At 38.7% G+C, this 25,090-nt stretch overlaps 1 protein-coding gene across 10 annotated transcripts in view; it reads left to right on the forward strand.

Annotated features, from left to right (window-relative positions):
* PDE4D (phosphodiesterase 4D) overlaps positions 1-25,090 on the forward strand; it is a 1,961,234-nt gene that overhangs the window by 1,868,365 nt on the left and 67,779 nt on the right. For 6 of the 10 annotated variants that reach the window (XM_043987008.1, XM_043987041.1, XM_043987025.1 and 3 more), the window contains 2 exons: positions 6,796-6,882; positions 21,799-21,911. In XM_043987008.1, the coding sequence (XP_043842943.1) occupies positions 6,796-6,882; positions 21,799-21,911 (200 nt within the window). Of the gene's footprint in view, positions 1-6,795; positions 6,883-21,689; positions 21,713-21,798; positions 21,912-25,090 lie in introns of those variants that run through there. The other 4 variants (XM_043987016.1, XM_043987050.1, XM_043987059.1 and 1 more) reach the window with 2 other exon arrangements.

The raw sequence follows: 25,090 nt of genomic DNA on the forward strand, positions 1-25,090 counted from the left end.
GGGGATCATCTAGTTCAACTCAGTCATTTTACAAATAAAGAAATTGGGACTGAGAAAGGTTAAATGGCTTGTCCAAGGCCACCAAGCAAGTAAGTGTTTCTAAGGGGGGATATGAACTCAAGATTTTTGTTGATTCCCAAATTCTACATGCTACCCCTTATACCTCCTGGGAAGTAGTTCATTTGTTCAGGTGTCTTTATTTTCCTAAATATTCATACCTTAATATAACTTAGAACCTCAAGTATATTTTGGAGGGGGGAGAGGGCGAGGGAGAAGGAGAGGAATAGGGAGAGGGAGGGGGGAAGGGAGGGATGAAGAGAGAGAGACTGACTAGAAGTCTCACAGATACTTGTTCTAACAAGATTGTGTACCAGCAAGTATGCCAAAATTTGATAGATACAAATAGGAAGATCTGAAAAGGAAGGGAAAAAAGACCAGTTTGGTTCCTTTTAACTGTCCTGAAATGCCTGGGATTAAAGGAGACAAAGTCAGGAATGGATAATACTTTGCTGACACAGAAGGAGTCTTTTCTTGTCAATAAATATAAAAATGGCATGTATGGACCTGATCTCTAATCCAATTAGATTCAAAGAAGAAACAAGATTTTCCAAATGTTGTTGAAGCAGGAGCTATCTTAACATGTTGCTTCATTAAATGAAACTAAAGTCAACTGTAATTATATCCTGGTTGTAAAAAAGAACAAATTAAACGATTGTTATTGATACAATCAAATGAGGTGTCATTCTGTCCCTACCAATAGCATTTGACTTTTGTCTCTTTTTTGTTCCTAAGTGGACAGAGTTGACTGATTTTGATGAAAATTGGCCCATTAGTAAGGAGGTAGATTGATCTGCACCATAAACTCAATTCATGGTGGAAATATTCAAAGCGGGGAGGAAAGGGAGAGTTTTTATACTTTTAAATGGATTTCACAGTAGTCTGGCCTAAAACGAAGTGCAGAAAACCGTAACTGCAATGATTATAAGGTGTAAAGTACACAGAACTGTTAAGTCAAGAAATACTCAAATGGTCAGTTGACTATCAAGAGCCCATTAAAGGCCGTGGAAAATGTCAGAGAAGACCAAGTCTTGGTGTGGTGGATTTCCAATTAAAAAACCAAAGGATGGGGCAGCTAGGTGGCACAGTGGATAGAGCACTGGCCCTGGAGCCAGGAGTACCTGAGTTCAAATCCGACCTCAGACACTTAACACTTACTAACTGTGTGACCCTGGGCAAGTCACTTAACCCCAATTGCCTCACAAAAAACAAAACAAAACAAAGGATCTAAGGCTTAACTGTTTGTAAAAGAGAAAGGCACTTCTAAGTAACCTTTAGCATAAGCCTTAGAGGCAAAATAACATTAAAGCTGATCTTGTCACAAGAGGGGGAAATTTCTTGGACTAACTTCTGATGCTCTTTTCACAAATTGAACATATTTGTCAATAGCTTTGTAGGCAAATCCTCCAAAGTGGTCATCGAATTTTTCCTGATACTAATACTAGATAATAGAGTAAATAACAAAGATTCTAGTACTGAATTGTCTAGCCTCTCTTGGCTCAAAGAACTTGTTTTCCAGATTGCTATTTTTTTCTACCCAGGAAGTCTGTCTCTGCCATCTGAACTATTCTTAGGAACTCAGCAATGTCATTCTATTCAAATTCAGAATTTCTAGATTTAAAATTGTTTGCTTACTTACTCATTTAAGGAATCTGAGTGAGTCTTCCAGGAACGTAAGTACTAATTGAATTAAGAAGGATTGGGTGACAGTCTATCAAATTACTTGGAATTTATGCTGTCTTCTGAAATCCTATAAATAAGAAGAAAAAGAGAGCCAGAGTATAGTATTCGAAATACAAAAGAAACAAACTCTGATATTCCATATATATTAATAAAAAGCAAGGCTAGAAACAATTCTTGTTTAGAGTCTTCATTGGCCAGGTGGACTAAAGCCGAATCTCAAGTTTGGAGAATAGGAGTAGTGATGCCGTTTTTTGTATTGCTCCAGGAAAGTGGAGAGGTGAGGCCTGCTTTATTCTAAGTATAGATGACATAGACAACTGCCTAGATGTGATTTAACAGGTACTAAGAGGGTGCTTTTTTGTTTGTTTTTGCATTTCATTTTTATTTTCAGTTCCAAATTCTCTCTACCTCTTCCCCCAACCATTGAGAAGACAAGAAATGAAATATTCATTATACTTAGGAAGTCATCCAAAACATTGCCACATTGAAAAAAAAAAAAGGCAAGAAAAATAAAGAAAGAAAAAATATGCTTCAGTCTGCACTAGAGTCTATCAGTTCTCGCTGTGGAGGTGGCTATCATTTTTCACTCTGAGTCCTTTGGAGTTGTCATAGATCATTGTATTCAATAGAATTGCTAAGTCTTTCACAGTTGATCATTGTTACAATATTGCTTTTACTGCGTACAATGTTCTAGTTCTGCTCACTTCACTTTGCATCAATTCACATCCATTTTCTTAGACTTTTCTGAAACCATCTCCTTCATCATTTCTTCCAGCACAATAGTATTCTATCACAACCATATACCACAGCTAATTCAGCCATTCCCCTATTAATCGGCACTCCCCAGTTTCTGATTCTTTGCTACCATAAAAAGAGCTGCTATAAATAGTTTTGTACATATAGGTCCTTTTCCTTTAACTCTTTGTGGTGCAAACCTAATAGTGGTATTGCTGGGTTAAAGATTTATGGTCCTTTGGGTATAGTTCCAAATGATTCTCCAGAATGGCTGCACTAATTCACACATCCACGACAGTATATGAGTATGCCTATCTTTCCGTATCTCCTAAGAGGGTGCTTTTAAGAAAAGTTGCACCTGATATGCATGGATATACCTGAAATTCTAAGCTCTAGAATCATTCCTTAAGACTGATTAAATGGTATCTAGGAAAATTAACCGTCCACCACTATTCCAAAGAAAAATCAGGGCCTTGAGGAAACAATATACATTGATGAGGAAGGGGAGGGAAGAACAAGACAAAAACAGAGATGTCTAATTCCAACCTTGATTGCATTAGGAGTTTGTGAGAGAAGGTCCCTGAATGTAGGTTAGGTCTGTAGGAGAGACCAACCTTACAGCTGTGTTTCCAGACCCCCTGCAGAGAGCTTTGTAACTCCAACACCCTTTCGGAGAGACAAAAGAATGTGTTTCACCTTATTCAGGTTTCTCAGCGTGGGGCCTTAAACAATAGCAACAGGTCTTTATCAAGCACCTGTTACCTACTCGGCACTGTGTTAGGTGCCGGGGATACTGAGGCAGAAATGCAGCAGCACCATGTTAAAGGCAGGAATGAATCATGGACACTCTCTAGCAACATGGCTTTCTGTGTGTAACACTGCAATGAGAGTCCTACTGACTTCTTCCTTATGTCTTTTGCCATCAAAATTGGAGAGTTCCCTGGGATTCATTGGAACATGAGGGCCTGCAGCTGGGGAGGAGATGGTATGGACAGTTATACACAGCTATTTTACACTTCAGTTTTCATCATGTTTTCCTACTGGCAGTGATTGACTGTTTTATGTTTTGATTTCTCATCCTCCTTTCAGTCATCTTACTTGGGCTGATGAGAGTAAATATTATGTGTGTTTGAAATTTGATTTCCTGGAGCTGAAATGCTTCTACCTTCGCCCTTTGTTATAGAATTTAAACTAATTTTAACAATGGAAATTTTAGTCCACTGAGGAAAATATTTATGAAGAGACCACAGCTCCTCAAATGGTATCTCACTGGGAATCTGTCTACTTAAGTTGAGTAATAAACAATCTCATATATACTGTGGGGGAGAGGAGGGAGAGGAATTAAGAAGAGTGGCCAGTATTTCTCACATTCCACTCACCATATCTTGGGCCCACTGTCACCACCTTAGCTCAAAGTTTCATTTCTTTTTGTTCAGACTATTGTGAGGTTCTCCAAAATGGACTCCTTGTGATCTAATCTATCACTCATTAAGGTTCCAAAATAATCTTCCTTTTTCACAGGTTAGAGCCAGTCATTCCCCTGCTTCAAAAACTCAGTAGCTCCCTGCTGCCAAAACAAAACATTATTTTGTCATTAAAGACACTCTGTGGTATGGCTGTACCCCCTCTTTTTAGCCATATTTCATGGTACTCTTCTTCCGGGGCAGGACATCACAACTAAACTTGATATGTTACTGTTGCCAGCTTTCATTTAACTTTTAAACACACATACTACCTTCTTATGCTTGGAATGTATTCCCAACCCTATTTCATCCCATTTTCATCTTACTTCTGTGAAACTCAGCTCTGGGGCTTCTTCTCCCTGAAGCGGGTCCTGAACTTCCTTCTTTCTTCCTCTCCTTCAGTCTCTCAGGCTACGTCTGAATCAGTCATTTCCTAACTTAAAAGTTTTCTGAGGAATTGTATCTTTTTTCCCCACAAGAAATTATAGTGTCTTGCATATTGTAACACCTAAGAAATATTTGTTACATGGAGCTTACTTTGACGTGATTAAGACAATTTCTGTAAGTTTTGGTGAAATTGGTTATACATTCTTTACCTTCTGATTTTCAATAAAATGTTCTTATATATCTATATGTATATATGTATGTCTATGTTTATCTATAATGTATAAATATATTTGTGTATATATGTATAAATATATGTATATGTGTGTGCGTGTGTATATGCATATGCATATGTACACGTACATGTACATGTATGTGTATATGTATATGTATATGGTTGGTATGTTTGTTTTGCTTGCCTGGTAAAAGCCCAGCAATCTTTTATTTCTTTACTTGTTTTTGGTAAGTTTACCTTTTCTCACCTGTGAGATAGAAAGGTCCTACAAGGACAAATACTCCAAGGAACATGATGGATGGACAGACAGAAGAATGATGACTGATGCCCAGAGGGATTATTTTTTTCAATAATTTAATTTTTTTCCAATTACATGTAATGATATTTTTTTTGAGTTCCAAATTTTTCTCCTCCTCCCCTCTCCCTTCCCCCCTCCTTCTGAAAGCCAGCAAGCAATCTGATATAGGTTTCACAGTACAACATAGTGATTATTTTTACCACCTTTATTGCCTCGATGCTTATGTATTACTTTCATCAGCATCTATAAATACATAGTTCTTGCCTTTGGGAATCATGTTTCTATATATGGGAAGGCATGGAGACAGTTGTGTAAAACCTATTTCACAAAACATTTCCCGAAAACTGAAGCTTCATGAATGACTTCCAACACTTAGCATGGTGCATGGCACATAGCAGGCTCTTTTTTTTTTTTCTTTTTAGTGAGGCAATTGGGGTTAAGTGATTTGCCTAGGGTCACACAGCTAGTAAGTGTTAAGTGTCCGAGGTCGGATTTGAACTCAGGTACTCCTGACTCCAGGGCCGGTGTTCTATCCACTGTGCCATCTAGCTGCCCCCATAGTAGGCTCTTAATAAATGTCTGTTGATTGATTGCCTTCACTTGTATTTTTCCCTGGTGGTCCACGGAGATTTCATATGTGCTGTCATTTCTAGAGCTGGCCCATCAGCATTATCACCCCAAGATCTCTATATTTAAGTTCCTCCCTAGTTTTTAAGAGTTAAAACATAGTCTTCAAACAGCATATGGCATTTCTTTTTCTCTTTTTATCACAAAAATATATCCCTGTGTACTCTGGCAAAAAGAAGGAAAAATCGTAGTCTTTTGTTGTTTGAGAATTTAATTAGCACTGTGACTTAATAAGATTTGCATCAATTACCACCTTCATTCAAACCCCCAATTTTCACTCTCTTTGTTTATATAGAAAGAGGTGTAATGGACTAGCACTCAGACATTGCAGGCAGTTCAGAGTTGTCAGCACCTTAGAGAACAGTTTGCTCCTGCAAGTTAATTGACTGTTTGAAGTGAGGTCTTGGTTTATACCTCTACCACATGGCATTTTACGTGTGGATGTGTGTTCCATGGTAACTTGTGAAGGAGTTGACTGATTTTCATTAAGTGTGGTACATTACTATAGGGCACAAAGAGATATTTTATGTGTGTGAACAAGGGTTCAGCCTTGTCATCTCTAGACCAAATGGAATTGGATAAAAGATTTCAAATGGGCATGTTGACAGTTTTTAACAGATTTCAGTGAAATTAGCACAGGAGCACAGTGAGAACTGGAGACAGGTGAAGAATAAGCAGCTACTCCGGGTACAACACAGCAATCACATTGAGAGGGACTTTAAAATATTATTTTTCATAAATATTGTAAGGGCTTAAAATTACACGCTCCATGGTGCTTATGTATTATTTTATGCTAAATCCGGTTCAACTGTTAAAGTGAAGGGTCAAACCCTTGGGCAGCACAGTAGGGGGAAAGGAGGACGAACTCAATTTTCAAAGATAGGGAGTAGGGAAACACAATTTTTAAAGCTTGTCTAAAGCACAGAGTGGCATTGTCCTGGCTCTCTGAGGAAGTTATAGAAACATGAGGTTGCATTGAGTGAATATTAGAGTCCACAGAAACCATAGTAATTATATCGTGTTTTTCATTAACATAAATTTACATATACTGACAACATAGGAAAGACGAGGTCTTTCTCCTTTAAAAAAAAAAATTGCTGTGCTCTTACCAGCAAGTGAAATAAAACAAAACATGAAGAACACTTGATGGGGAATCAGAAAGTAGTTCCATCTTTTTTTTATATATTTGGGCTCATTCAATTATGAGGCTCTTCCTAGACAACGAATTATATTTGAGTTAGGTAGAGCTATTTTTATAGGTAAGATGTATGTATTTTCCTTAATTCATTTATTGATTTTTATCTACCGCATAGTGGGTAAAATGGCATCACAAGACGAAACTGGAAGGGATCTTGCCACCCCTCCTGACAAAAGACATGCAACTCATTCCTTTAAGGGAGGTAAGCAGCATGGCATGTTATTTATTATTATTATTAATACATTTACTTAGTGCTATAAAGTTTACAGAATGCATAATGAAAATAGAAATAGGCTATTGAGAAGCAGGAGATCTGGAAGAGATACTTTGAAGACTAATCAGCACATAAAACTCTATTCACTATCCAGATAGGGGACAAATATTGGCAACAATAAGAAATGAAGCAGAAAAGATTGTTGGGTAGCTAAGATGATAGAGGGTTTTGCAAGCCATGGATCAGCTTCAAACATTCAAATTCCAGTTCTAACACTTAATAGCTGGCATTTATGTAGCATTTTAAGGTTCACAGAGCGATACAAATACTGTCTCATTTGATCCTCACACTCCTGGGAGGTAGGTACTATTATCCTCATTTTTAGAGATGAGGAAACAAAGGTAGACAAAGTGATTTACCTAGGATCACACGGTTGGTCTGTATCTGAAGCAGGATTTAAATGGGGTCTTCTGACTCCAGGTCCAGGACTCTATTTACTGTGCTACCTAACTGCCTGTCACATTTTCTAGCTTTATGTCTCTTTGCAAGTCACTTTACTTCTCTAAGCCTCACTTTGCTAATCTGTAAAATGGGAGAATTGTGCTCTATGATCTACCAGGTCCCATGCAGTTATTGGTTCTGTGAGTCTGTGTTTCAGGAGGTATGAGGGAACCAGAGTCCTGGGTGATGTCCCAGAGAGTCCCTGCATGGAGCTTTTTAGCAAAAACAAAACAAAACAAAACCTCAAAACAACAACAACAAAAACAAAAAAAACCCTCCCTCTCTAAGTAGTGATTTCTTCTACTCTCCAGATCTTGTCAATTGTTAATCTTGTCAATTGTTAAACCAACCTTTGTATGTCCCTAGGAAGAGAACTCCTAAAAGGTTCAAACATTTTTGAAGAAAGGTTGGTTGTCTGTCACTCAGGTAGTTTGCTCTGATAGACTCTAGATACATTCAAAGGTGTTTGGGTTGGGATGGCAAAATCAGAGAACCCAGAGGTTCTCACTTCAATCTTAATTCCCTTCTAAACTGCTCCAGTCAATCACTAGAGATCCTGAGGCAGAGAGGGGCCTGGGCCTTCATTCCTCACCACATTGCTCTTTGGGGTCTATGGATCTGAGGAATTAGCTCAAGGCAGAGGTCTCTGACCATTATGAGTCAATTCCCTCAGATCTAAATTTAGGAAAGGGCAGTGTGGTGGAGAGGAAAGGGCATTGGACTTGGAAATAGAATGAGTCAGTCAATTAATAAGCATTTATTAAGCACCTTTCAATACCAGGAACTGGAGACAATAGGCAAAAAATAAACAGCTGCTAACAGCCTACAGAGGAGAGCACACAGAGAAGTAGATAAAAATATATAATTACGGGAGCAGCTAGTTGGCACAGTGGATAAAGCACCGGCCCTGGATTCAGGAGTACCTGAGTTCAAATCCCGCCTCAGACACTTGACACTTACTAGCTGTGTGGCCCTGGGCAAATCACTTAACCCCCATTGCCCCACAACCACCCCCCCAAAACCAAAACCAAACAAAATATATAATTACAAAGTAATTTTCTTTCTTTCTTTTTTGGGGGGGAGGTGGGGCAATGAGAGTTAAGTGACTTGCCCAAGGTCACACAGCTAGTGTCAAGTGTCTGAGTCCAGATTTGAACGCAGGTCCTCCTGAATCCAGGGCCGGTGCTTTAGCCACTACTCCACCTGGCTGCCCACCTTTTTTCTTTTTCTTTTTTTTTTACAAGGTAATTTTCTGAGGAGAAGGGAGGGGAAAGGAATAGCCACTTCAGGGATCAGGAAAGAACTCCTATAGAGGGTAGCTCTTTAAAAGAGGCTAGGAATTCTAAAAGATTTGAAAGTGAGGAAGGAGTACCTGTGGATCCGTGTCCACAGGTGGAAATGTGGAGATGGAGGTGGAAGGTCACATAGGAGGGACAGCAAGGAGGTCAGTTTTGTTGAAACATCCAGTGTGTGTAAAGAGGATTAAGGCATAATAGTTTATGATCAATGAAAGAGAAGCCGATTGGGTGATTTAGGTGTGGTTGTGACTTTTCCCAAGTTCCCTTGCACCTCCTGGATTCTCTAGTCTCACACCTGCCCAGCATCAGTGAACGGAGAAAGGAATGGTGTATGGCAGTAAATTTTGTCTAAAGAATTCCAAAGTCGACCTGGCCATCACCTTCTGTCAGACTGATAAATTGTGGCACGCATTCCTTTGGGTAAGTGCATTGCTTCCTGGGTGCTTATCTACCAAGGAGTTGTTTTGCAAACTCAGAAAAGTAGTTTTCTGTACTTCTGTACTTGCCAATGGACAAACCCACCAGAAGAAAGGGTATACTTAGATACTTTCTAATGTAGATTTGTTGAGAAATGCAAACACATGTTCAGAAATACAGGTTCGCTAACAGGCCAGTAGTTTCTAACTTACTTGAATATGTTAAAGCATGAATAATAAGAATTAAAAAGTAAATAGAGTAATATATTGGCCTTTATGAACCATATCCCCTCCCCCCCCCACACACAATTAGGTATTTTTGATCTAGATCATAGATCTAGAACAGAAAGGGGTGTCAGAATCATGGATCATATTAGCAGAAATGTTGATTTTGGAATTAAAGAATCCGGCATTGCATCCTTACTCTGGTGCTTATTTATTGCCTTTGTGTCTCTGGGCTTCAGTTTTCTCCATCTATAAAATGAGGCCGTTGGATTACTAGGCCCCTTCCAGCTCTAAAGTGCTGATCCTGTGACTCCATTTGGAAACTCATTTAAGTTTTTAAACCCATATTTAAATTCCTATAAAATAACTGAATTGCCCTGTTACTGAGCCAAGGCTGAAGACATGTTCCACTCAAAGAAACTCACTTCCAAAAATCAGAGCAATACCACCTGGAAATGTAGGACTTTCAATAAACAATGGGTCAAAGCAATCAATTGCCTACATCAACAAAGGACACATTTAATTTATTGCACTCTAATTGTTTTCAGGTGGCATAGTGGATAGAGTGCCCAACCTGGAGTCAGTAAAAACTGAGTTCCAATTTGGCCTCAGACATTAACTGTGTGACCCTGAGCAAGTCACTTAGCCTTCTTTGCCTCAGTTTTCTCCTCTGTAAAATGAGCTGGAGAAGGAAATGGCAAACCATTGCAGTATCTTTGCCAAGAAAATCCCAAATTGGGTCATGAAGAGTCAGACATGACTGAACGACAAAATAGGTTGAATTGGAAGGAAAAGAAACTGAAACTAAAGGGGACAAGCTCATAGATTATTGTATAGATTTTGAGTATAATACAATATCGATATGAGTTACATGGTAATTATGAAAACAGAGAGGAAGCCGAAAAATCTACCATGCCAAGGGGCAAATATGGGGTTGTATTTGGGGAGTTAAAGTTAACAGGGGTATCATCAGTCTGAAAGACTTATATTTATTAATTTTATTATTCACTACAACTTCCCCATTTAACAAATGGGAAAACAGACTCTGAATTTCTTTCTTTTTTTTTTTTTTTGGTGAGGCAATTGGGATTAAGTGACTTGCCCAGGGTCACACAGCTAGTAAGTGTTAAGTGTCTGAGGCCGGATTTGAACTCAGGTACTCCTGAATCCAGGGCCAGTGCTTTATCCACTGCGCCACCTAGCTGCCCCCCTCTGAATTTCTATGATTTAGAATCAACAGAATTTTGCGTAAGGAAAGAACTTTGAAGGTCTTCTAGCTCCTTCCCAGTGCAGATATCCCTTCCATAACATCCCTGTCACATGACTTGATCAAGGTCAATCAAGAACAATCTATCTATTCTTTGAACAAATACTTATTGAATGGTTATTATATTCTAGTTGTATTCTGTGAGTCTAGGAGATGTAAAAAATAAGATGCATATCTTTTAGCCCAGTAGGAAAGATAAATTCTTTACACAACCAAAATGTCAGACACAATATGAAAATGAAATCAAAGGTACAAAGTGCTATGGGAAGGAGGAGAGATCAATTTTGCCTAGAAGGCTCAAGATAATAAAAGTAGACTTCGTGGAGGAAGTAACAATTAAACTAGGTCTTGAAAGAGTGAGTTGAGAGAAAGAAGAAATCAGGCTCACTGTCAATTTTTAAAAATATATTTTTATTTATTCTGTTAAATATTTCCCAATTACATGTTAAAATTTAATATTAATTTAAAAAAAGATTTTCAAGTTTCAAATCCTCTCCCTCCTTCCTCTCCCTCCTCCCTCCTTGAGAAGGCAAGCAATTTTATATCAATTATACATATGAAGTCATACAAAAATATTTTCATATTAGCCACTGACAAAAAAGAAGAAAAATAAAGACAAAAAGTGTGCTTCAATCTGCTTTTAGAATTCATCAGTTCTCTCTCTCTGAAGGTTGATAGCATTTTTCATCATGGATCCTTCAGAATTGTCTTGGCTCATTTTCTTGATCAGAGTAGCTAAGTCTTTCACAGTTGATCATCCTTACAATATTTCGATTACCATGTACAATGTTCTCCTGGTTCTGTTGGGATTGATTTCAACCAACCCCCTGAACAATGAGTAAAGTCAAGCATTTATTAAGTGCCTACTATGTGCTGAGCATTGTTCTAGGTGTTAGGGATAGAAAGGAAGACAAAGGATGGCCAACTAGACCGACAAGACATTTTTGACTTATCTTGACAAGACATTTGTCTGGGATGTTCTGAGCTATGCAGAATTTACGAAGGGTTTAAATAATCCATCTTCTTTCTATATTAAAGTTTCTATTTGGCATCTATCGCATTTAGAGTTGGAACTGACAGTGATTTCTTTTGAGTAAAACAATGAACTGGGTGGGCAATTCCTGTCTTAGAGCAACATCGACAGCTGATGACCAACAGTGTGGCTTAAGACATGTCTTAGTCCTTTCCAGTACTTTGTTTACAAAGAATTGAAGAAGATTGCCAACAATTGAGGAACTCCCATTGTTAACACAAGTCAGAAAATGCCAGAATAGACTTTAGAAATCATATGCAGCAAGGGATCTTAATCTGGGGTCCATGGACTTTTCAAAATATTTTGATAGCTATTTCAATATAATTGGTTGCCTTTGTAATCCTATGAATTTTATTTTATGAATTTAAAACTACTCTTCTGAGAAAGGGCCTATAGGCTTCATCAGATTGCCAGTAGGGTCCATGATACCAAAAAAATTAAGAACTCCTACAGTAGTACAACTCCTTTATTTTACAGGTAAATTGCTCTGTGCATTGATCAGATGCTTTTGTAACTCAAAATTGGGATTATGAGGCATAAAATGCTCAAAGTCTAATGCCTCAAAGTGTTTTTTTCTATAGGACAGCAGACAACCGGCTGTGGTTTCATTACCCTTCCCACTCCCCCCCTTCCCCCCTTGACTTTGCTATGTAAAAAGTTTGGTTTTGTTTTAATGAAATGAAATTTCCAGACAAAACCCTCTTTGTTGGCAATCTTCTCCAATTCTTTGTAAACAAAGTACCGAAAAGGACTAAAATGTGTCCTAGGCCACACACAGTTGGTCATCAGCTGGTGATGTTTCTCCAAGATAGGAACTACCCACCCCATTCATTGTTTTATTCAAAAGAAATCACTGTCAGTTCCAGCTCTAAATGAGAGAGCTGTCAAATGCAAACTTTAATATAGAAAGAAGATGGATTATTTATGCCCTTTGTAACTTGTGCATAGCTCTGAACATCCCAGACAAAATAAATAGGTGCAGTTGAGCCCACATTGCCTTTCAGAGATCCCTAACCACCTCTAGGTATCTCCTTCCTCTCTCAGCTGTGTTTTTGCACTTTCTTTGCCCCTCCCCAGCCTGTTTACACTTTATGCTAAAATATTACCCCTAGGGGTATTTGCATCTTAACCAGGGACTCTCCAAGATGAAAAGCTTTTGACACCCGAAGCAATGAATCACTAATGGTGAAATTTAGGTGACTGACAGGTTGGGGGAGATATTTGGAGTTGAGGAATCTTCCCAGCCTCCTCAGATTACAGGAGGCAGCCAGCCCTTGGGTAATGCTTTATTCCAAGGTTTCTGTGGGTACTTAATTAAAGAATTATATTGCCACCTCTTTATGATTTGAATGCTAGCTGCTTAACATAAGACTGCAAAGCAATTATTATACAACTTAGACGGTTAAACCTTAGTGACAGGATGACCTACAGGCCATCAGAGGACATCGGTGTTTATAAAATTAAGTTTTTAATAAAATCCTACCGGGCCCTCAAGTAGTCCCAGAAAAAAATTATTTGTAGATTGTGAGGAGGCAAAGAAAAAAAAAATCAAAACTCTTGCAGAAAAAAAGTGATATGCATCCTCCCTTTGGAAGTTTAGAAGTACCAAAGGCAATTTTACACTTTTTAGGAGATTTTAAAGTACTTCAAAACAAGGACTTGATGCCAGAAATATACCTAGAAATTAGAGGGTAACTTGCCACTGGCAAGCTCTGCTTAAACCTGTTACATATGCTCTCTGAAAGCAAAGCCAATACCTTCATGTATTTCCCATCAGATAACCATGTATATAGGAATATTTAAAAAGCCAGTAAAAAAGTTAGAAATAAGTTTCTTGTGCCATCAGACTTCTACTGAAGTGAACTCTCTGAGGACTTAGCCACACCCATGGTCAGATGCAATTTCTTTTCCGTCTGCTTTACCAGCATTTAAAAACTTTTTTCATTTCCTCCTAGAGTAGATGTTTGATGGGAAGGAAGGATGAGAGAAGCTGGAGTCAGAAAAGTCCAGATAGAAATTTGTCATTGCTTAACTTTAGAAAATATTTAGTGAATGTTAATAAACAAAGAAAAGATACCTTCTCAGGCAGAGGGTTTTTATCTGGTGCTGACAAAGTCATTCAGACTTTCTGCAGTATTTTAAAATATTGCCTTCACTGACAGTAGACTTCTTGCTATTTTTATAGTAATATGTGATAACTCGATTATCCTCCTCCCTAACACTCCTCACACCCGAGCAAGGGAAAAATAGCCATACCATTGAGACTTAGGTAGGTAGAAGTAGTACAAGCTTTTACTGAACTCGAATTCTTGGAGTCCAGGAAGAAAAACCTCCCAGCACTCACATTCATCTTGTTAAGTGCACCTAATTAAAGAATCCTGGCACCAGGTTGGTCAACATAAATATAGCTAGTCTCCAAACAGAATAGGCAGAACAGTTTGACAAACATTTCACAAGGATATATTACCTCCACCTCCTGCTAACTGGAGGCTCTTTTTTTCTTTTCAAAAGGAAGCTGCTGCCTTAGCATCTTTTAGTGATGTCCATGGCACCATTTCAGGCAATGTGTCAAGAGAACCCTTCAGATCATCAAGAAGTGGGGAGAATCCAAATTTCAGAAAACTTAAAGACTGCTTATTCATAAGATCACGAATCAGTTCTGTGGGTTGCTATATAGTACCCTGGTGCTTTGGAGAAAACCCTAAAAGCGTGGTTGGAAAGGCACTTGCCAAAGTAACCCATTGTAAGTGGGTCCCTCCTGCATTTGCAGTAGTTTATCATATTTTAGATCCTGGTAACTGTCTTCTCAATAAGTGCTATTTGACAAATCTTTAAATCTTTAAAATGGAAAGGTTTTCACAGACACTTTCTAAGGGATGACACTTTCAGCCTTTTTCCTAAGAAAATATTTGGACTCTCTAACTTATTATTGGTGGTAGAGAAGGGTTCTGTAAAATCCAAAAATAAATCTCATTATTTTTGGCTCCACTAGAATAACTATGACTCATCAGGGTAATATAGGATGCTTGACATTGTCTAAATGTACTTAATAGATGTCTTAGGCATTTTAGAGTTAATACTGATGGTGGTTTAGTAAGGTTCAGTGGTATCCACTGAGAAGTCAGGCCTGGAAGGGAACTCTGAAAGGTCTATAGGATTCTTGTCATCAGCATTCTTCTTACTGACAAGCTTATATAATGTGCAAAATGATTGGTCTGTAGGTTAACAACATCAAAGGCAAATTGCTTCCTTGCCCTATTGTTAAATGCTATCTCTTTATGAAAGTAGAGTAATGGAGAACTGGCTTTGGAGCTAAGATCTGAATTCAGTTCCTTTTTATAATACACACTGACTATGTGTCCCTTGCACAAATCACTGAATTTCTCAGTGCTCTAGGAAACACTCAGAGACTGTAGATTACAAAGAAAATGTCTACCTGCATTTGTAGAAGAAGTTTACTTATCAGGACATTCCTTAGATGAATGTAGTCATGGATCCAGACTCATCCCATTTAACAAGCACTTGTTTTGTGGCAGGCATTGTGGATACTAAGAAAATGAAACATTGTGCCTGAACTCAAGGAATTCATTCTCTTTTCTCCCTTGGTGTCACAATTTAAAAAAACAAAACAAAACCCAAAACAGATACTTATATGTAGAAGACTTGTATATGTATACACACATATGTGTCTATGTCTATCTACTTACAAATATCTTGGTCTAGATTTGTGATTTCATGAGTGAAATCCTATTGTGGCAATTCCCTTCACTATGAAGATAAGCAATGGGGCCCTGAACTGTTCAGTGGCTTGCCTATGGCCACCACTTACTATGGTTCAGAAGTAAAATGTGATCTCAGGTCTGAACTCCAAGATGAATCTTTTATCCAGGCTTCTCCCTCCCCTCTTCTTTTCCCCCTCCACCACATGCATGGACACATGCACGTGCATAGGTATGCAACATACAAGTGCTTATGTGTCTGCATGTCTCTGTGTAGGGTGTGCATATAGACATATCTCAGCTAATACCATATACACGTATGCAATTACATTAAAATGCTAATTGTTATTACCATGAGAATATCTCCATATGAGAGTAAAAATGAGATGACAATTCAAAATAAAATTACCTAGACAATCCAGAAATTTATAATTTTTTTATTGTTTAATAGTTTCAGTGATGACTGACTTCATGACCCCATTTGGGACTTTCTTTTTTTTTATTAATAAAGTATTTTTTTCCTGTTACATGTAAAGATAGTTTTCTACTTTTGTTTATACAAGCTTTCCAATTTCAGATTTTTCTCCCTCCCTCCCCCCTCCCCTAGGCAGCAGGTAATCTGATATAGGTTTTATACACACACACACACACACAGACACACAATAACATTAAACATATTTCTGCATTAGTCATGTTATAAGAGAAAAATCAGAGCAATGACAAAAAACCTCAAAATAGAAAAACAACAGCACCAAAACCAATAGAAATAGTATGGTTCATTCAGCATCTATACTCCACAGTTCTTTTTTTTTTTTTCCTGGATTTGGAGATCCTCTTCTTTCATGAGTTCCCTGGAACTCTTCTGTACCATTGCATTGGTGAGAAGAATATAGTCCATCACAGTATATCAACACTCAGTGTTGATGATACTGTGTACAATGTTCTTCTGGCTCTGCTCATCTCACTCATCATCAGCCTACACAAGACCCTCCAGGTTTCTCTGAACTCCTCCTGCTCATCATTTCTTACAGCACAATAGTATTCCATTGTATTCATATACCACAACTTGTCCAGCCATTCCCCAATTGATGGGCATCCCCTCAACTTCCAATTCCTTGCCACCACATAAAGAGCAGCTATAAATATTTTTGTACATGTGGGTCCCTCTCCCCTTTCCATGATCTCTTTGGCAAAAAGACCCAAAAGTGGTATTGCTGGGTCAAAGGGTATGCACAGCTTTATCGCCCTTTGGGAATAATTCTAAATTGCTCTCCAGAATGGTTGGCCCAGTTCACAGCTCCACCAACATGCATTAGTGTTCCAATTTTTCCACAGCTTCCCCAACATCTATTATTTTCCTTTTTTGTCATTTTAGCCAACCTGATAGGTGTCAGGTGGTACCGCAGAGTTGTTTTAATTTGCATCTCTCTAATCATTAGAGATTTAGAGCATTTTTTCATATGGGAATAGATAGCTTTGGTTTCTTCATGAGAAAACTGCCTGTTCATATCCTTTGACCATTTCTCAATTGGGGAATGACTTGGATTCTTATAAATTTGATTTAGTTCCCTATATATTTTAGAAATGAGGCCTTTATCAGAAGTACTGGCCATAAAAATTGTTTCTCAGCTTTCTGCCTCCCTTCTAATTTTGGATGCATTGCTTCTGTTTGTACAAAAAAATTTTAATTTAATGTAATCAAAATCATCCATTTTGCATTTTATAATATTCTCTATCTCTTGTTTGGTCATAAACTGTTTTCCTTTCCAAAGATCTGATAGGTAGACTATTCCTTTCTCTCCTAATTTACCTATGGTATCACCTCTTATGTCTAAATCATGTATCCCTTTTGACCTTATTTTAGTATAAGGTGTAAGATGTTGGTCTATACCTAATTTCTGCCATACTATCTTCCAGTTTTCCCAGCAGTTTTTGTCAAATACTGAGTTCCTATCATTTGGGGCTTTCTTGACAAAGACACAGGAGTGGTTTGCTATTTCCTTCTCCAGCTCATTTTACAGATGAGGAAACTGAGACAAACAGGATTAAATGACTTGCCCAGGATCACACAGCTAGTAAGTGTCTGAGACTACATTTGATCTCAGGAAGATGAGTCTTCTTGACTCCAGGCTTGGCACTCCATCTACTTTGCCACCTAGCTTCCCTGGCCCTCCTAAGGACAAATATTATATTTTTAGTGTCCTAGAGCATTAACTTAAAAGCCCTCCTGTATTAGTTTTTCTCATGTAAAAATTAATATGAAAATATTTTATACTGGGCTTCATTCTAATAAGTCCCCATTTTTTTTTGTAAGGTTGTTACTTTTCATCTTCTGCAAGCCTCAAAATGCATGCTCTATGTGATTGGTTACTGGCAGCTCTCTGTGAGTTGATGTGTGAACTCTCTGGATGACTTCCCTATGCCTAAATACTGGCCAATTGTAGAGTGGGGGAGGTTGGTCTGGAGATCTCCTTTGAAAGCTATTTAACCAGAACAGGATTTATCACCCTGGGATCCACAGATTCCCTCAGATTTCCAAGGTTAGATTTCCGAGGCTTTATGATCTTGGATGGAGAAGAAATATTTATTTATTTTCACTAACCTCTAATTACAATTTAGCATTTCCTTCCATTTGAATGTTGGCAAGAAGTCATCACCATGTTAGCAGTACCTGTGACTGTCACAAATAGAAATGACATATTTTCTTATCACATTATAGTCTTTGTAGATATCTTGAAATATCATTTACAATCCTTACTTCAAATTATTGTCATTATTAGCCCCACTGTTAGATTGCTTGTGGTCATTGTCTTCCTAGCTACTAACCACATCTTTTGGTTTCCTTTGTAATCCTATATATTTTATTTTATATATTTTAAAACATTATTCTGAGATAGAGTCCATAGGCTTTACCTGATTGCATAGAGAGATCCACGATTACATAAAAAGTTAAGAACTCCTGGTTTAGAGGCTAGACATAAGTGAATGTATACTAGGCACCTAAGGTTGAGTTTAATAATCCATTCAGCAAGCCAGTAGTGGTGGCACACATCTATCATCCCTACTACTGGAAAGGCTATGACTGGTGGATTGCTTGAGCTAGGGAGTTCTGAGCTGCAGTTGGATAAACTGAATGGAGTGTCTATACTGTGTCTGGAATCAGTATGGGAAGGGGTGAACTCTTCCAAGTGGGAAACAGGAGCAGCTCAAAGCTTCCAGCTGATCATTAGAGGGATTAGTCCTTAAGTGTCCCCTACACTTTTAGCCTGGGCAAGAAAAGGAGACTCCTGCTCCCCCCACCTCAGCCCACCCCCTTCCATTAAGCATGGTGCCTTGTATTCTTTTACTATCAGAGTAAGGGGTTGGGATCTGTAATTTCATCATTGGGGAGAAGTCCTTGTGTGGAGGCTCTCTCCAATAGAGCAGCTCCGATGTACCTTACACTCAGAAAACTTCCCGTGGACACTGACAGTTTAGGTGAATTGCCTACAGGTCACCAAGCTATATATATTAGGATGAGAATTTGAACCAGGCCTTCCTGAATCCAAGAACAAACTTAGATGTTCGGAGCTGTTTGCTAAACTGATTCCAGTGAATCACCAGTTTACTGAGTATCCCAAGTTACCCGAAAACAGGTAGACTTGTCTTTTAAAATCCCCCCACCTTATGTTGATATTAATTTAGCTAATTTGAGCAGATTTCTTTTTTTCTGATAAATGATATATCCAATATGCACTGATAGAATCACATTACCTCTTTATAAAGTTATATATGTACATATAGTATCTTATTTACTTCTCACAATCACCTCATCAGTAAACTGAGGCTCACAAAGATGAAATAATCTGAAAATGGCCACATGCTTGGTGAGTGGCAGAGCCAATATTCGACCAGGATTAGAAACACTGGTCACCTAACTTTTCAAGATCAATGTTGCTTCTGCTACATGTGACTGTCTCTCTCTCCTCTCCTCTAGGGTACCCCCAGAGGAAAGCAGACGGTGCTATGTCTTAGTGTTAGAATTACTTTTAAAATATTTCTTAACATTTTGCCAGTGATATTATAGGCAATAGGAAGGTCCCAGCAATCTGAAGTTCATTTGCATAAGATCCTTTCCTTAATGTGCCACTAACTGCTTATTTCCACAGTCTAAAAAATTAAGTTCTATAATTGCTTCTACTCATGTAGCCTAATTTGGGGGACAAAAGTCATATAAGGCCTTTTCAACTGATACTTTCTAAGTGAGAATAAAAAGTTCAATGAAATAGAATCTTCACCTTGGGAATTTGGATTTCTTTTCCCTGAATGGGTTTGTTCACCCACTGCTAATGTAGTCAGGTTCTCCTGCAGTTGATCAGTTTCTGAGAGGAAAGAATACCATATACCCCCTTTCTCTACCTTAGGATCAGCCTCTAAAAATGGTAAGAAAACATGCTGCAATATGAGTCTGAGACATTTTCTTTTTTTTTTCTCATTCTGTCATGTTTGTGCTTATTCTATGAATGGTAGTGATAGTAAATACATAAGCATTTCTATTTTTCTTTTAAAATTTGTTTGGTATGGGATGAGGTGGGAAGGGGCTGGGGAGAGACTATCTATGGGAGGAAAGTTCAAAATTTCCCCGGCCCTATCAGAAGCATATATATTGATATGCTGTGCTCAGATGTTTGAATATATGTATATGCATGTATGTGTATATAAAATATGAATGCTTGACTCCAAACTTGAGTAGATTCTTTTTGTTGTTTAAGGGCTCTCTGTGAAAGTTCATCTAAGAAAGAAAGCATTTATCCCAGAACAGTCCAGCAGCATGGAGAGGTAGCTGGGAACTGTTGCTCTAAAAACAAAGCAGGGCACCTAGAACCAAAGATCCAAGGTGGCACAGATCTCGAATATTGTTTGTGAAGCTTTTTAGGTTCTTTGAAGGAACAGTGCTAGGAATGGAGAAATTATGGATTTTTCCTAGCTGGAGTGAAATGAGGTTAGAGAAAGATGGGGGAAAGAAGGAGAGAGAGGGAATGAGGAGTAAGGTAAGGTAAGGGGGGGGGGGGGAGAGGGAGGAAGAAGAAGAGGAGGAGAGACGACAGAGAGAGGGAAAGACAGACAGGTAGACAGGAAACTATCTTTGGAGCACTCCCGGTGCCTTCCTGGAGCAGGTGTTTTTTGTCTCGTGCTCTGCCAGGCAGGAGCCATGCAAGTGCGCGCGTGTATATGTGTGTGTGTGTGTGTGTGTGTCTAGGTGCGTGTTTCTGCTCGCGCCTGTGCGATTCAGCTTTGAGGTGGCAACTGGCAAAGGCTACTGTTGGTTCCACGCCGGGTTTTCCTCCTCGCCCCAACACACACACACACACACACACACACACACACACACACACACACACACACTCCCTCTGTGTCTTACTTCAAAGGATGCCTAGGGAGACTACAGGCTGGGCTGGGATGCTCTGCTCGAAGCTTCTGTTAGGATATGCCCCATAGAAACGCTTGCCAGTTGAGACAGACTCAAACAGAAAGGAACCGGGAGGACAGGAGGGGAATATCTTGCAATTCTGACTTTCCCCAGCCTTCCCTTCCTTTGGGTAGCGGGGTTATGTCCTAGGACGGCCTGGGACAGGGCGAGTGGGGTCAGCAGGAGAGGGGAGGGGGTCAGCTTTCAGGGAAAGCCGCAGCAGCCCAGGCAGCTACAGCCGTTGCCGCCGCCGCCGCTGCTGCTAGGAGGAGTTGAGAAAGAAAACAGGAAACGTGGTGGCCGCTTACACACGGCAGCAGCTGATTCATTTCTGCTTGAAAGTGCCTCCCTGAAGTCGCTGAGGCGGCCGGGGGAGGGAGGGGGTTGGAGGAGGAGAAGGGAGGGGGATAGTTGGAGAGGAAAAGGGGAGGTGTAGCCGGTCTCCAGTCTAGGGAAAACTGTCTGCATCACCCAGACCTCTTTTGGGAGGAGGAGGAGGAGAGGGAACAGAGATTAGTTCTGAGTACAAAGAAGCAAGTTTCTGAAAGAGGACAAGCAGCCCCGGCAGCAAAACAGCACCCCAGCATCTCCCATAAGGCCCCGTATGCTAAAATTGGGTTAAATGACTGAGACTTGGTGTCCTCCACACCGTCCAAAAGACATTCTGAGAGAAACCCCGACCAGACCCAACCCAACCCAACTAAACCAACAAAATAAAAACTATTTGCTGGAGTTTCCGAGCCCTTTCTGGACCCGGACTTGAAGGGCGCCAAGCTGGAGAGACTTTGGGGTTCCCTCCGAGAGGCTGTTTGCCTCCCCAGCAGAGAGTCTTCTCTTCTTCCTGTGCCTGGCTTAACAATATGAAGGAGCAGCACTCATGTGTGGGCACTGGGCATCCGAGAATGGCTGGGTATGGCAGGATGGCCCCTTTGGAGATGGCTGGTAGTCCCGTGAAGCGCTTCAGAACTGAGTACCCCTTTCCCTATCTCTTCGCAGAGGAGGCTTACCAGAAACTGGCCAGCGAGACCCTGGAGGAGCTGGACTGGTGCCTGGACCAGCTAGAGACCCTGCAGACCAGGCATTCCGTCAGTGAAATGGCCTCGAACAAGGTAAGGGATATTAGCCCTCTGGTTTTGCCGACCTTTGGTGTCAAGAAAAGTGGCCAGGATTCCTGCATCCTTCCCCCTCTCCATTATTCCTGTCCGTTTTCACGCAGGTTAAAATGCCCCCTCCCACCCAGCCTTTTGCATTTGTGTCCTTTTATTAGTTTAACTCCCTTGGAGAGTTTCCCCAGGTCTCCCTCTCTTTCCCCCCTTTCCCTTTTCCTCTTCAATTAGTCTGTTAAGTTAAAGCATTTTGCAAAGGCATCTTTGATATTGATTAATTGCATCACCCTCAGGTCTCATTGGATGGCCTGTTTTTATTGTCTCTAAGTAACAGTTGGCTTCTCCTACTTGAACCAAGGCTATCATTTGGCCCATAGATACAAAGTTTGATAGGTTAAGGGTTTTTTTGTCATTCTCTAGGAGAGGTTGGTGCCTGAATTTCTTCTCTCATTCTGCAAAGCATTTTTTTTCAAGGCATTCATTGAATTAACTTAGACTATGTCTTGTTTTTTCAAGGAAAAAACAAATTCCCAAACAAACTGCTGAGAATGGTTGGCAGAAACTGGGGGAGGGGGGTGGGGGAGGAATCTACATTTATTTAATTAATTAGTGTACACAATAAGACAGAACCTTGGTCATAAGAACATATGGTTTGGCCATAAGAAATCAAGTGATCAACTTGTTACAAAGAGAAATTTAGAAAGCTTTATCATAGCCTTTTCTGTTTTGGTACAATATCAAATTTAATTTCTTGGATTATTTAGTAATAATGATGTCTTTGATTAGGTTTGGGGCCACATTCACCTGATGATTGTATGCCCTTAAAACCATGTTTGTTAGTGGAGTTTATGGTTGTGAAATAACCTATTAGAGGCAAGCTTATGGTAGACTGGTTAAGAAAGAGATCTAGGTTCATGTTTTGGTCCTTAGTTGTAAGAGGCCAGAGTTGCTTTTATGTCCTGTCCTTTGTGAATATTTGGCTGAAGAAGAAGGCAAAGGGGGGTATACACATGTTGGATGCAGATGGTTAAGGGATTCAGCCAATAGTAGTAGTCATTATTTGGAAATTTGATTTGTAAGTTCCTTTAAAGATTCAGTAAAGTAAGCATATTTACCCTGTTTTTAAAAATTCAACTAAGTAATTTTGACCTGGTTGTAAAGTAAAGAAATTTGCCATTTCATTTTTTTAATATATCATAGTTCTATGAACTATGTATTTATTCTCTTCCTCCTTACCTCATTTTTTTTTCATCCCACCTCCCCTTTCCCTCCCCCCCCCCATCCTTTATTTATTACTATAACCAGGCAACTACTTGATTTTATCTTGTAAGCTTTTTCTCTTTGCTGGTAGTATATTGTTCTTTAGGTAAAATTGCTACTCAAAGCCAGTAGAAGTAAGTGGTCTTTCTAGTATATTCTCTATATTAAGGTTTCCCTTGCATATCTGCATAGGACAGTGATTAAAAAAACGCATAACTTTATTCTTTTAAAGTTTGACCACCGTTTCCACATTCACTAGTATTCCCCATCAAAATTAGTCAGTCCTTCATGACCATGTCATTATCTTCTGTTCCTTCCCTATGGATCAGGCTCAACTCCATGCAGCACCATTGAAGTATTCCTGTTCTCATTTAGTTGTGACCCCTTCTTTATGCTGTGTTGTATAACAGAAAATCTAGACCTTAAGCGTCATTAGGAAACATTTCGGGAATGAGCTAGTGTTCCTCTTTCATTTTTCAAAATAGTCATTCACTTACTGTTTAAGCAAAGGAACATGATTGGCCAGATGGGCCTTCATTGAAAATCTATAGCATTAATCCTGTAGCTTTACCAGGATAACTCTACTATGAATTTTAAAAGTCCTTTCACTACTAATACTATAAATGTTGTAAGTTGTCACTTGATTAAGCTGTTTATGGATGGAAAGTTTTATTTGTTTAAATTTGTTAAGTTTTATTTGTTTAAAAATCTTTCACCCTTTTAAAGTCATCAGATAAAACGTGAATGGGCCTTCAAATCAATGTTCAAGAGAAGTCATGTTTTGGATTTGAAGATAGATTTGTTTTGTGGAAGCTAGTCTCAGATGGAGTGAATAGGATGCTCTTCATATAGTAAGCAAAGGTGTCCTGCGCCCTGAATTTGAGAGAACTTTGTCTTGTCAACATTAAATATTTCTTGTAGGTCAATTTCTATTTTAAGTTCGATCATATTTTCTATTTTGATTTTCAACTGCAGTTTTCCTAAGCTAATGCTACTAATGAAACTTGGCTTTTTTTAAAAAACATCTTAAGTATTATATATGTGGCTACAAAAAGCTCATTTGGTTTTACACAGCTCTATTAGAAGATGCTAATCTTTTTATTATATGTTTTGAAATAAAAAAGATATTTGAAAAACTAGGGTACAAGTAAAACATGTAACCCACAAGAAGTAAATTGAATTGGCAAAACTTATTTGAAGGTCAGTAAGAATGATGCCTTACCTTAAACCTGAAATGGGAAATTTATATCATATTTGAGTGCCACATGTTTTATTTGATGCTATTGAATATGAATGAGTTTGAAATTATTTCTGTTTGTTGTTTAGACATAGTAATCTTAAAAAATTTTTTTTAAGGATTTGTCACCTTTGTGTTTTTGGAAGACATTATATTTTCCTGTAGAGATTTCATGTAATTTTTGAGAGTTTTTATTTTCTCTTAATGTTTGAAAGCTTATCAGAAAAATAGAAGCATTCTAGTGTTCCATAAAGACATAGTAAGAGCTTAGTATGCTTGATCAATAGATTATTTGATTGGTAGTAGATGAAAAAATATTCAGTATGGAAATGGAATTGTACTATAGACTTGGGGAGGAATAGAGGTTAATTATTTACAATAAAATATTTATAAAATACTTGTATTAAGAATGGTATCATTTATATCTAAAAATACATCCTAAAAGGGAAACTGAATTAATTACATTTTTAATATTGTGCTTTAGAAGCAATAATGCATTGTTTCTTAGAACAGCCTTATATCAATAAATGTAGTTAGGGCCTCAGACACTTACCAGCTGTGTGACCCTGGACAAGTCACTTAATAACCCTGATTGCATCACCAAACCAAACTAAACAAACCCCATAACAACAACAAACCAAACCAACAAACAACTAAAATGTAGTTAGGGAAATTGAGGCAGGGA

Source organism: Dromiciops gliroides, chromosome 1 (assembly GCF_019393635.1).
Source record: "Dromiciops gliroides isolate mDroGli1 chromosome 1, mDroGli1.pri, whole genome shotgun sequence".
NCBI lineage: Eukaryota > Metazoa > Chordata > Mammalia > Microbiotheria > Microbiotheriidae > Dromiciops > Dromiciops gliroides.